The sequence below is a fragment of the Monopterus albus genome, unplaced genomic scaffold (assembly GCF_001952655.1).
Source record: "Monopterus albus unplaced genomic scaffold, M_albus_1.0 scaffold483.1, whole genome shotgun sequence".
NCBI classification, from domain to species: domain Eukaryota; kingdom Metazoa; phylum Chordata; class Actinopteri; order Synbranchiformes; family Synbranchidae; genus Monopterus; species Monopterus albus.
Window position 1 is genome coordinate 80,069 of NW_018128363.1, and position 13,081 is coordinate 93,149.

Sequence of the window (13,081 nt, forward strand, 5' to 3'; positions counted from 1 at the left end):
GGGATCAAATACTTATTTCATTCATGAAAATGCAAATTAATGTATAACTTTTTTGTAATGCATTTTTCTGGATTTTTTTGTTATTGTTGTGTCTCTCACTGTTCAAATAAACCTACCATTGACATTGTAGACTGATCATTTCTTTGTTAGTGGGCAAACTTACAAAATCAGCTGGGGTTCAAATCATTTTTTCCCTGACTGTATACTGACTGTGTATGTGTGTTATATTTGTTGTGTATATCTGTCTCTTGTTTTCTACGGGCAGGATTTACCCATGTTTCTCTTACTGTGTGAGGCCAAAGAATAGCAGGGTTTGTGCATGTTTGTCCTCAGATAGCGCCTGATAATAGTGTGTGTCTTTTTTAGTGAAGCCCAATTTACAAGTTTTTCGGGCAAAGTTTTCTGAGATCACCCCGAACTCCATTCGGCGAGCCTGCGAGACTCTAACGGAGCCGGATTTGAACATCAGTGATGCCGTTGATGTCCGTCAGGAGCTCGACCTGCGCATAGGTGAGGTAGCACGCTCTCCAGTGCTCATCTAAAACTGTACTTTCAGGATTATGAGATGCCCCAACAGGGAATGGTTCAGACAGAGTGATCACAATTTTGCATCTTGAACTTGAGTGTGGTTTAATGTCACTTTACCCATAGTGGCACAGTTTATCTGAAAATATGTCACAGAATGAAAATCCCTTTAGGTTTTTAATACGATCTCGTGTTCTCTCCTGTGTTCATCCTCTGCAGGTGCATCCTTCACTCGGTTTCAGACGCTCCGCCTGCAGAAGATCTTTCCAGCGGCTCTGGCCAATCAGCTGATCTCATACGGCAGCTGTCAGTTTCCCACTTTGGGCTTTGTGGTGGAGCTGTTCAAAGCCATCCAGGCTTTCATTCCTGAGACTTTCTATAAGATCAAAGGTACAACTCATCACACAAATCCAGGTGAGATGCAAGTATAGAGGTTTTACACTAGTATTCCACTGATCCTGTCTGTCTTTTTCTCAGTGGTGCACGAGGGCGAGGACGGCACTGTGGAGTTCAGCTGGAAAAGAAACCGTCTTTTCAACCACACTGCTTGCCTGGTGCTGTACCAGATCTGCATGGAGGTGAGCGTCTGTTTGTATGTGTATGTTTTATAGATTTGTGTTAATATGAATCTTTGCATTGTTGTGTCATGTGCGCTTTTCGATAGTTATAATGAATTAAATCAGGCTGTGTACCATCTAAATTTCTTAAGACCTAATGATTTATTCATTTTATTATGTTATATATTTTGTCACCAGGCTTTGTCGAGTTTCTTAGTTATGTTATCAACAGTGCTTTTAGTTTTTTTACTGGTCTTATCTGCTTCCTAGTCTCTCGTTTGTGTTATAGTTTCTTCTTATGTTGGCTTATGACAAACACAAGGTCGACTGTGTCTCTAGAAAACTCCTCAGTGTTTGGGGTCAAACACGACGTCATTGACTTATTTGATTAGAATTGAAGCATTCAGTGCATAAAATATGTCATCTTAAAACATTTTTTAGAATAAACTCTGCTCTGCACTAAATAAATCATTTCAAAATAATCCACAAACTTTTCAACTATTTAACCATTTCATCAGATCTTCTAACTAGAAGCTCAGTAACAGTCGTATTCTAACGTCAGCCTTACTAGCTTGCTAATAACATATTAGAAGAGTTGGATCTCTGCGATCGACGGTGCTAAAAAAGACAAACACGTAGAGGACGAGCTGTTCACAGACGGTTCGTCGTCATGTGTTTGTGTGTGTGAGAGAGAGAGAGAGGAATAGAGCGGGCACAGAGGGACCGAGGGAACACGTGCACGACACACAGCACTACACTGAAATAAGATTTAACCTACATATTTTAAATGGATATGTGAGGGTCAGTGTTGATATTGTGGCGGCCCACCACACATTAGTCAACGTAAGGGAAACGCGGTATTGTATCTGTAACATCACAAAGTATGACAGCAGTACTGTAATGAAGTCTGATAATAACACACACGTTGTGTATTTACAATGTCAGAGTGTGACTATATTTTCTTGTTCTTTTAATATTTATGTCTGCCGCTCCCACCGCGGCGTGTTTTTGTTTTAGCCCCTGTGTGGCCTCAGTTACTGCTGACGGGATGGAGGTTTTGTCTGAATCTGTGACTGTTGTACAAATAACATTCACACTTGTAGTTTGCCAAGATGCTCACAGCTGATGAGCATGTAATTATCACTTAGCTAGTTTTCACTGTTTTGCACAGAGCAAGATGTGAATATCAGGAGCCAAACTCAGGTCAGACAAACACAAACACTGCACGTCCCTGTACAGCAGCGCTCCCTCAAAACTGAACTTGTCTACTTCCTTTGGGTTTGTGAGTGATACATAGTGGTAAAAAGGCAAATAAATCTGATTGACAAGCGCTGTGACACTGTAATAGATATAAATAAGTAAATAAAGTCACAGTTGAATTATTGTCTATCACATCACACATGCTTAAAGCACTGCTAGTCGTCCCAAACCACTTAAAGGCTTAAGCAGGTGACCATCACAAGTTAGCAGCCTAGATTTGTTTATGTAGTGATGCTGCTGATCGGATCTGTCTTTACATGTATGTATTTGTTAGATAAGGCCAATTTGCATCCATGAATAAAACACTGCAAGCTACCAAAGTCTTCTTCCACTGCTAAATAGGTTGAAAATATTCCTGCATCCCAAAATCGATCTGGATTCTGTGGCGTCCAGGGAGACATGTGTACCGTACATTATAACTGAAGTACATGCCCCAGCTACACATTTGGTTGTCAAAGCCCTCTCTCTTTTGTGTTTCCTGTATTTTTGTTGCAATTGAAGATAAAATTGCAAAAATAACATCTTAAAAAGGAAATAAAAATGCTAACTTTAGCTTTTGCATAACAGGTACAAAATGTATTCACAGTGAAATGCAGCAGAGCAACACGAGGGAGTGAGCTCCTCTTAACAACATATTAATGTGATTATCCATGAGTTTAGTTATTGAATATAAATGCAAAATACACTGAGAGTTGATGTTCCCCACCTAGAAAGGCACCATGGAGTTGTAGATTTGTGTGTGTGCCTCTACTCGCTGGTGTATTAAGTGCACCCACACACATGTAACCTCTCCCCCTCCTGCAGCTGATAGCTCACGAGGTCACAGCACAAAATTTGAATGCTTGAATAAAATGGGCTAAAAGCCGTCATGTAAAAAGGTGCACACGAGAATATTATCTCATTCATTTCCAGGATCCCATAGCAACAGTCACCTCAGTAACCAGCAAACCCAAGAGCAAGTGGAGACCGCTGCCTTTGGACACCGTGGTAAGAATATGAAGTTAGACAGACACACACATACAGGATACAGCTGGACTGCGTTCCCCCCCGGTGCAACATCAGGTGTAGGGTGTTTGACCCTCAGGTTAGATGGACTACACTGAAAATACAGGCTCCAGAGTTCAAACTCAGTGCAACAAAAGTCAGATGATCTGATTTACCAGTTGCATGTGAGACTTCATAAAGGTGAGAGAGCATGAGTAGCTACTGGATATGAGCTGAAACACAGTGGTGAGGAGGGCCAGGAAGACAGAAGGAGCAGTGGCCGTCCTTGAAAAGGATGCCACACGGTTTGCTGTTTACACAACCTCGTTTTGTGAAACAGACTAAGTGATTCTCACTCGGCACAAGGATTATCTGGGGAAACTGGTGCTTGTAGTGTGATGGATGTTGTGTGAAGTTAACCTCTACACACGACATCCAACATAAAATCAGAATGAAACTTTGCCAAAGAACATAGAAAGAAGTGTGGTGAATATTTCCAGCACATTCTTTGGTCAGAAGAAACCAAAATAAATTTGTTGTTGTACTGAGTTTAGTCGTTGTTGGTTCTTAAAAATGGACCTTTATTCATAGTTTAGCTAGTTAATTAGTTGACCACAACAAATAAAACTGTCATAAATGGACATTTTAGTCATTTTGACAAGGGCTGACCACTTTGGTTTGTATATATGCTGCATATTAAAGACATTTATTTTTGGTGTAAAGTGGATAGAACTGTCCTGTAGCATAGCAGATAGACTATGTCGGCTTCAGTGTTGCTGTTTTTATAAACAGTCCTTCTCTTTATCTGACCCAACAGGAACTGGAGAAACTGGCCTCTCGGAAGTTACGAATAAGCGCCAAAGAGACCATGAAAATCGCAGAGAAACTCTATACCCAGGGGTAAGTGTGTGCGGTTTAGGAAAAGCAGCATATGAATATAAATCTCTATAAACCTTTGATATTTTTGAGCTTCCATCTGAACTCGTTTCAGTCGGACAGCTGGCTTGAAGCCACCTTATTTCAGGCTTTGTGGTGTCAGTGAAATGGTCAAATGTATTTTTTGTTTACCAGATTGTTGAACCACCTCAAAGACATTCCTATTTTTGTACATGAGAAGGCGCCATCTGGCAGTTCAGGCGTCTCATGGATGAGTTTACCAGCAGTGTCATAGTTCCAAAGCAGTTCCTCTGAGTTCTTCTTGTAATTATGTGTGGTATCGTTCTGTTCAGGTTTATCAGCTACCCCCGCACAGAGACAAACATTTTCCCCGCAACTCTGGTTCTCGGCCCCCTGGTGGAGCAGCAGACTCAAAGCCCGGTGTGGGGGACGTTTGCCCAGCGGGTGCTCGAGCAGCCTGGGGGTCCCAACCCGCGGCAGGGGAAGAACTCTGACCAAGCCCACCCTCCCATACACCCCACCAAGTACACCGATACACTGCAGGTCTGCAAGACTGGAGCTCAGTTTGAGCACAGTGGACCACTTAGAGCTTTAAATGATCTTTGTGTGTTCTTTCTTTTTACTGTTTGGATCCCAATAAAATACACAACCTGCTGATCGGCTGCATGCCTGTCTGTGCATCACCGGTCCTTTTCACACCCTTCAAGCAGCTGAAAGGATTCACAGATCATCTACAGCAGAAAATTTACACTAGCACAAGATAATTTCACCATTCTTGTAAAGAAGAAGAAGAATGTATGTAGGCACGTTTTAGAAATGTGCCTACATACATTAGAGTTTTTAGAAACACTCACTCACGTGTTTCTTCTATGTCCAGGGCAACGAGGGACGTGTGTATGAGTTCATTGTGCGGCACTTCCTGGCCTGTGTATCCCAGGATGCCTTGGGCCACGAGACAGTGGTGGACATAGACATTGCCCAAGAGGAATTCTCCACGTCAGGACTCATGATCATTGCGAGGAACTACCTGGATGTTTACCCGTATGACAGGTGGAGCGCCAAGGTGAGCTGAGAGCGTGTTGAGATGAGTTGAACAATGTTTTAAGTTCTTGTTACTGTTCTGTAGAAAGGTTTAAGCAATAAGCTTCAGAAAATGGAACAAAAACTAGAAAACCCTGTCTAAATTACATGAAATGTCCTGCTTACCTGGAGTATGTTGTGTGTTCTGGTTGCCTGCTGCCGGTGTGTGATATATCCTAGTACACCCTCTCTTTATGTGCCAGGTGATCCCAGTGTACGAGCAGGGCTCCCATTTCCAGCCCTCTGCTGTTGAGATGGTGGACGGACAGACGAGTCCTCCGCAGCTGCTCACAGAAGCCGACCTCATATCACTGATGGAGAAGCATGGCATTGGTAGAGTACAGACAGGCTTTTAATGTGTGTGTGTGGTGTCGGCCACTCGCAAATATCATAAATGTGTACCTAGAACTTGTTTGTCCAGGAGGAACTGTTTCGTGTCTAATGCAAGCCGAACTGCATGAACCGTGTTTTACAGGCACAGATGCAACCCATGCAGAGCACATTGAGACTATAAAGAGCCGCATGTATGTGGGCCTGACAGCTGACCAGAGGTTTCTCCCCGGAGAGCTCGGCATGGGGCTGGTGGAGGGTACACACACACAGTACACACTGTATCACAATACACTGTAGCCTTGAATGCACAGCATTCCCTGTTTTCCTCATTACTTATTAATTCTAGCATGTGTGTTTGTTTAGGCTACAACTCCATGGGTTATGAGATGTCCAAACCAAACCTGCGTGCTGAACTGGAGGCAGATCTCAAGCTCATATCAGAAGGCAGGAAGGACAAACAGAGTGTGCTGCTGCACCACATCCAGAAATACAAGACTGTCTTCATTGAGTCCGTCAGAAAGGCAAAGAAGTTAGTCACGCCCTACCTCATAATGAGTTTGTGTGTTTCTGACGTACCGTCTGTACCCAAATGAGGAGACTTCTGTTGTTGTCTCAGGTTAGACGAAGCCCTGTCGCCTTATCTGGGTGCAGCTCAGGAGATCACCGAAGCAGAGCAGCAGGACATGGAGATCCCGCTGCCAGTCAGGAAGTGTCCTCACTGTGGGCGGGACATGGTGCTGAAGAAGAAGAGGGAGGGAAACAGGTGAAACGAGACCAAAGATGGAGCTTAAAACCTTTAGTATCACAAGTCATTAGGTGTAGGTGCTCAGTCCTCCTTCAGCTTATGATTATCTCCTCGTCCCCCACAAAAGAGTTAACTACACAAAGCAGTATTCATTTTTAGTTTGACTTTCTTTTTCGGTGTCATAAAACTTATTTGGCAGAAAGTTGACATCTGTGAAATTTATACTGTATTATTCTTAGACATCCATGTTTTCACAGCTTGTAGATAAAAATTCTCAGCAGCCAACTCTGATTTTTATTGAATATACCCACAAGCTCTAGCTTTCATCCCCGGGCCCTGAATACATACATGCACCCTCCACAAAAGTAATACTGAGTAAATATTCGCTGTGATGGATTATCACGTCGAGCTAAGCATGCTCTGGAAAACGTGCTGTAAATAGGCTGCCATAAGATTAAAATAGCTCATTAGCCTCTTGGCTCCCTCTCTGACCCTTTGTGTGCTGTCTCTGCTGTCCTCCCTATTCCTCTGTGTGTCTGTCCCCTGCAGTAAGTACCTGTCCTGTGTGGGTTACCCAGCCTGTAAGACAGTGGTGTGGTTCCCTGACACAGTGCTGGACGTCACCAGAGATGACAGCGTGTGTCCCACCTGTCAGCCATGGCCCATTCACATGTGAGTTTTTACTTTATACTGGATCACCTTTCACCGCTTTCACTTCACAGATCTGGAAACTTTACATTCAAATACTGAACACCATTAGAATTGACGTCCAGCCAAGCAGTCATGCAAATAACAACCTAGTTTCGGAGCTCCCTACACTGACTACCAAACCGCTCCTTGTTGGCCATAGCTTCCCTTCAGCCTAATAACAGGAGTCAGCTGAGCAGCATACTGTGAACAAAAACCCCCTCACAGATGACAACAGTGTTAGCATTAGCCAGCTAGTCTCAGAGGCTCAACAGGTGGAGGAGCATGGGGATTCTAGATATGATGATAAATAACAGAAGCAAAAGCATGAAGGACAACATATCGGACGTGTAAAGGTGGCAGACTTGGGGGGAAGCTAAGTCCCAGGAGGGCTAATCCAGGTATTTGAAAAGGCCCTAAAGATTCACTGTGGCGACCCCTAAACGGGAGAAGCCGAAAGTGACATGGATTTATGACCAAATACCTGCAAAACTAACAACATTCCCATCCTCAGCTGTGCCTCGATCTGTGCGCTGCCCTGAGCTCAAAGCACCGCTGTGCCTTAAGGTGTCCGTATGCTTGAAACCATCTAGTTCACACCTCAGATTGTCGGTGTCAGAAAATAAGTTGTGGCTCCAACACCAGAGAGCAGTGGGTGCATCTGACCTCCATGGAAACACTTCAGCGCAGCCTCACAGAGCTGGCAGTGTGGCTGCAGACTCTGGTCATGTTGAATCACTCTCCTGTGAGTCTGAAAGTGCAATACTAAATAGTGGAAATCCTCCTCCAAGCAAATAACCAGGCAGACAGTGGAGATTAACAGATGACAGTCTATCACAGAGGCTCCTCAGAATGTTTGAACACAGAGGGAGATCAATTTATTTAAACCAGAGCTTTTTACATACACACCCAACAAAGGCTCCTCTGGCAGTTCCAGGTTAACATATTAACCCAATGAAGAACTAATTCAGTCTTTGACATTAGTTTGAATTTCACTGCCCCGCTGGTTTGGTTTTACTGTGCACTGTGTTAGAGATCCTTTGGTTCCACATCGTGTCCTCTCTGGACAGTTCAAACTTAAAGGAACTACACAATACATGCACACATCTTATTATCAGTGGTCACTTCAACCTTTGTTTGCCACGAACACACAGATTACACTTGTGAGATTGCTACAAAGCATGTGTAGGCGCCCTCAGCTGTGTGCGCACGCCAACAAACACAGCCGAAGCTCTCAGTGGCTTCAGCAGCATGAGAAACTTGTCAAAATTCTTGTTTACACAAGTAGGCGTTAACCCCTTGAGCACGTGCCTCAGCTCAATCCAAATATAGGGCGCGCTCGCTAGCAGCGAGCCAAAGTGCTCCACACCAGCATCCGTTACCGTAGCAACCAATCTGGTACAGAGCTCAGAGTTGATCTACAGCACTTACTCAAACAATATCACTCACATGTCAGCTTGTTGACCAAGTTTAGACATTGCTCGTAGCACATGTGTAGGATTAAACTGCTGCTTGCTGCCGCCGCCGCCGCCTCGCTGATCACCACGGCAACTCGCTGCATTATCCCAACTTTGTCACATATAGTAAAAGGTTCCTTCAACCTCTTTTTGACTTGTCTTTAGTCATGCACAGTGTTTTTAACAACAAAATACAGTTAACATACCACAAGTTAAAGGATGCAGGATGGCCCGTTTCACATTCTTATATTTTATATTAGTGGATTAAAATTATTGATCCATCATTGTGTTGATCACTTTAATGTTGCAGCTGGTTAAAGGTGGAGCTAATGTTAACTATCTTATAATACTTATAATCTGAAGTACTTCTCATACAGCTGGGCAGTGAAAATACTCAAAAGTACACATACCTCAAAACTGAACTTTAGCATAGTACTTAAGTAAATGTACTTAGTTACTTTCCACCTCTGGAACATCGAACAGTACTGCCTGGGATAATACATCCATCACCTGTTTGAGTATTTTTATTAGTGCTTTCTTTTACACTTCCTTCATTTAGAGTCATGTACACTGTTTGTCTTGCTTCTCTTCTATTTGCGTCCTCGGTGGTTTCAAGATGCGCATCGGTTTCTCTGTCAGTAAGATTTCTTTGATAATTAATTGTTCCATTGTCAGTGGCTGCACAACCTCCAGTTCCTTGAAACAGCCTTTTTACCAGCTCTTAGTAATTTTTGAACCAGATATCTTTCACTTCCCATCACACTTGTCTCAGAAAAATTACACAGGTACTGCACCGCGGAATTTACTGATACTTCACAATCTAGTATTTGTCACAGACATTTCCAAAAGATCACATCATACACTCACAATCGAGTATTTGTCACAGTTATTTACATGTCATTATCCAGGATGCTGTTATTTTCTGACATTTCCAAAAGATCACATCATACACCAGGCCGGCGAACCGAGGGACGTGTGCTGTATCTTCACTTATGATACAAGTCACCTTTCGCTTTCATGTATAACACACAGTGTTTACTGATGGTGTATTAACAGTGGCTTTATTAAAAACTATTGTTTTAAATTCACAAATGTTTAAAACAATTACAGCAGGCACTGCTGCTGTGTTGACAGTTTCATACCGGGCTGAAAGACAGAAAATGCAAATAAATGTGGTGTCATGGTGTTTTGTTGTTTAAAAGCATTAGAGTATAGTCGAGGCCTTTAGGAAGCAGGATATCAGCTCATCAGTTCAGTTGTACCAGTTCAGGTCTTTCTCTACAGTAATAATAATAATAATAGTAGTGAGGTCTAGACCTTACTTTGTTCTGAGATGACCTTTGTTGTGATTTGGTGTTATATTAATAAAATTGGATTTACTGTATTTAGGTCTCTGTTTGAATGACAGCTGGGTTTGGGTTCAGACCCACAGCTCATTTTATTGTTGGTCTATCCCCTGTTTGTTCTCTGTCCTTTAGGTTGAAGTTCAAGTTCCGCAGGGGCAGCCTCCCTCCCATGATGCCTTTGGAATTTGTCAGCTGCATCGGTGGATGTGACGAGACGCTCAGAGAGGTGCTGGACCTGAAATACCTCCGAGCAGCAGGAGGAGGAGGAGGAGGGGGAGGAAGAGGAGATGACCCACAGCCCCTCAGACCAGAGCCACCCAGAGCTCCACAGTCCAATCCACAAGCTTCCCGCCCTCTTGTCCCCTCCTGGATCCCGCAGCCTCGACCTCCACCAGCTGGCAGCAGTGGCAGTGTAGACAGCAGCAACGATGTGATCGTGTGTAACTGTGGGCAGGCTGCACTCCTCCTCACGGTGCGTAAAGACGGTCCCAACCAGGGGCGTCAGTTCTACAAGTGCAACGCTGGGAGCTGCAACTTCTTTCTGTGGGCAGATCAATCAAGTCAGCAGGGGGCACCACAGAGCAGAGGGCCTCCACCTGCAGCACCGAGGACCTCCCAGCCTCCAAGACCCTCACTGGGGTTCAGGAACACATCTGCAGGATGCAGGGGTGCAGGAGGACGTGCAGGCCAGAGCATGTGTAACTGTAATGAGACAGCAGCGACACGCACTGTGCAGAAGGACGGGCCGAACAAGGGCCGAATGTTCCACACCTGCGGGAAGCCAAGAGAGCAGCAGTGTGGCTTCTTCCAGTGGGCTGACGAGAACGTACCTCCGCCAGGCAAGGCTCACGCACACACACGTTTGGTTTCTCACTGGCCGAATGCAATCTCTAAGTCCTAACCTTAATCATCACAGCTAAATGTCTAAACTAAAGTTTTCCATGTTTCTAAGATATTATTAAAAATATCTTAATAAAAAGCAGAGAGGATGTACACTCAGGTCATACAGAGTGAGAGAGTGAGATCTTTCCCACCTACATCTTCTCTTAATGACAAAGAACAGAAACATCTTGTGTTTTTTGCACTGACCTCTAACCTCCTTGTGCTGTGTTCACCTCTGTTGTGCCAGGTGGTTTCAGTGGTGGATTTTACAGTGGAGACGAAGGGAGGAACGGGAGGAACGGGAGGAGGCCGACAGGAGATGACACTGCTAGCAAACCTCCCACTGCTAAGAGACCTCGCACCTGTGGTATCTGCCATATGCCGGGACACACCCGCAACACCTGTCCCCAGCGGTGACAGCTGGCTAGACACTGACTGTGAAGCTGCGATGTGGAGTTACTGGAATTTTCTTTTCAAATATACAGAAACTCGAGGGGTGGACCTCCTCCTCTCGGATAGACGCCCCTCTCCTGGCCTTGGAGGGAAAGTCAGGCTCATTGTTGGGATTGAGTTAATCTGCTGTGTCTGTTTGGTCCAGCTTGATGCAGAATCCATCCAAGGATCCTTAAAGGAATTTAGGATCTTAGGAAATGAGATTTTTTTTTGCTGAGAGTTAAGATGATCAACACCTCATACGGTATATGTGGAGCCAGCAGCTGTTTAGCTTAGCATAAAGTCTCCTCCACAGCTCACTGATTAACATGTTAGATCTTATATGTTTAATCTGCACCTAAACTGAAGGAAAAAATACATTTCACATATTACGAGGTTTAAGTGAACAAGCTTAATAGTCTAATTTCCCGAGATGTCAGACTTTTCCTGTAAAGCTCACTGCAGCACAGATGTATGCTAGACACAACTGTTTGGACTGTCGGTCTGAACTGGAGGACGGTGACTCGGGCGCTGATGCTGCTTTTAAAGAATAAATGTATATTTTATAGAAAACCTGTATGATAAAACAAACCTGGCTGACTCGATGAATGCTAATAAACTTTAATATTCTGTCACCCTCCGTGGTTGTCAGTGCTCTTACTGTCATGACAGAGGTTGATGCTGTGAGTGTTGGTTTTATTTATTTTGTATTTTTGTCCTGGTGCTTTTGGTTTTGGTTTTATACTGAGTCAACTGCCTTTCGGTTTCGCATTCCTGTGGTTTTGTTTTTGTTTTGTTTTTTTACTCTTCAGCTTTCAGCCAAGTAAACTTTGGAAAGAAACCAAACTCAGAACCTCTGTGTGTAATATAACAAGTAAATATATAAAACGTTTATTTCTTATGAGCTGTAAAAACCTGGTAGGCTGCATTACATTACTGAGAACTGACTTTAATTTGAGCAAAGTGTACATTTATACTGTATGATCTTATTTTCTGTCCTCAGTGGTGGTGAAAGAAATACCTGACTTACTGTAAGTAAAGGTGTCATTACCACACTGTAAAAATACTCCAAACACAATCTAATCGTTTTTGTAACTCATCAGGCCACATAACATATCGATATGTGTTGTGTGGCGGATGGCTGGTCACACACCTGGCTCCACATTTTCCCCTCCTGCCTCAAATTCACCTGTTTGTTAAATATAAATAAAACAAACATCATTTGGTCTGTGGCCAGAGCAGCACATCTGTTAGAGGTTAGTCATTAAATGCAGAGCTAACAGTCCAACACTAACATAAACAGCTATGTGTGATGTATAATGCAACAGCGTTTTGTGTACCAGCTACAGCCAGATCTGACCTGTCTCGCCCTAAACTTAACTTAGTCCCTGTCACGTTCCTCAGCCCACTGTTTCGTGCGCCCTGCAGTGTACCAACTAAGTCGTGCATACGTGCGCGCCGTGGTGTACGGACCCTGACCACTGCGCCTCAGCTTGTGTTTTGCTTTGACGTTCAGGATTAGAACAAATCAGTTGTTTCCATGTTATTGTCATGAATCAGTTTGTTTAAAACCAGGATGTGTGAGTTTAAAGGGGCCTAACGACCCCGGTGGTGTGTTCACTGGCATGAATCAGAATAAAACACCTCAGATTGTACAGAAGACTGGTGTTGGTGACCATGTGCGTTCAGGCGCTGTGTGCACTGCAGAAACCTGCTAATTGAGGCCAAACACTGAGGGATAACAAGCCAGTTGCAAAAATATCTACTGATCATACACGCTTACAGAGAAACAAAAGTTGCAGCTTTGCGTGTTTTCCAGTAGGACTGCGATAGTTTCGTTTCCCAGAAGTGCCGCCTCTGTTCACTGCCGTGTGCAGTGCGCGCCCCGGGGCCTCA

General features: G+C 43.8%; 1 protein-coding gene across 2 annotated transcripts in view; it reads left to right on the forward strand.

Moving 5' to 3' along the window:
- The window catches only part of top3a (DNA topoisomerase III alpha), a 16,526-nt gene extending 4,683 nt beyond the window's left edge, over nucleotides 1-11,843 (forward strand). For both annotated transcript variants that reach the window (XM_020587834.1, XM_020587833.1), the window contains exons 6-19: nucleotides 367-510; nucleotides 745-915; nucleotides 1,003-1,103; nucleotides 3,255-3,329; nucleotides 4,144-4,226; nucleotides 4,556-4,766; nucleotides 5,101-5,286; nucleotides 5,507-5,636; nucleotides 5,779-5,892; nucleotides 6,000-6,165; nucleotides 6,253-6,399; nucleotides 6,931-7,053; nucleotides 10,004-10,710; nucleotides 11,001-11,843. In XM_020587834.1, coding sequence (XP_020443490.1) covers nucleotides 367-510; nucleotides 745-915; nucleotides 1,003-1,103; nucleotides 3,255-3,329; nucleotides 4,144-4,226; nucleotides 4,556-4,766; nucleotides 5,101-5,286; nucleotides 5,507-5,636; nucleotides 5,779-5,892; nucleotides 6,000-6,165; nucleotides 6,253-6,399; nucleotides 6,931-7,053; nucleotides 10,004-10,710; nucleotides 11,001-11,170 — 2,528 coding nt within the window. In that variant the 3' untranslated portion in view covers nucleotides 11,171-11,843. The remainder of the gene's footprint in view (nucleotides 1-366; nucleotides 511-744; nucleotides 916-1,002; nucleotides 1,104-3,254; nucleotides 3,330-4,143; nucleotides 4,227-4,555; nucleotides 4,767-5,100; nucleotides 5,287-5,506; nucleotides 5,637-5,778; nucleotides 5,893-5,999; nucleotides 6,166-6,252; nucleotides 6,400-6,930; nucleotides 7,054-10,003; nucleotides 10,711-11,000) is intronic.
- The last annotated feature ends 1,238 nt before the right edge of the window (nucleotides 11,844-13,081 follow it).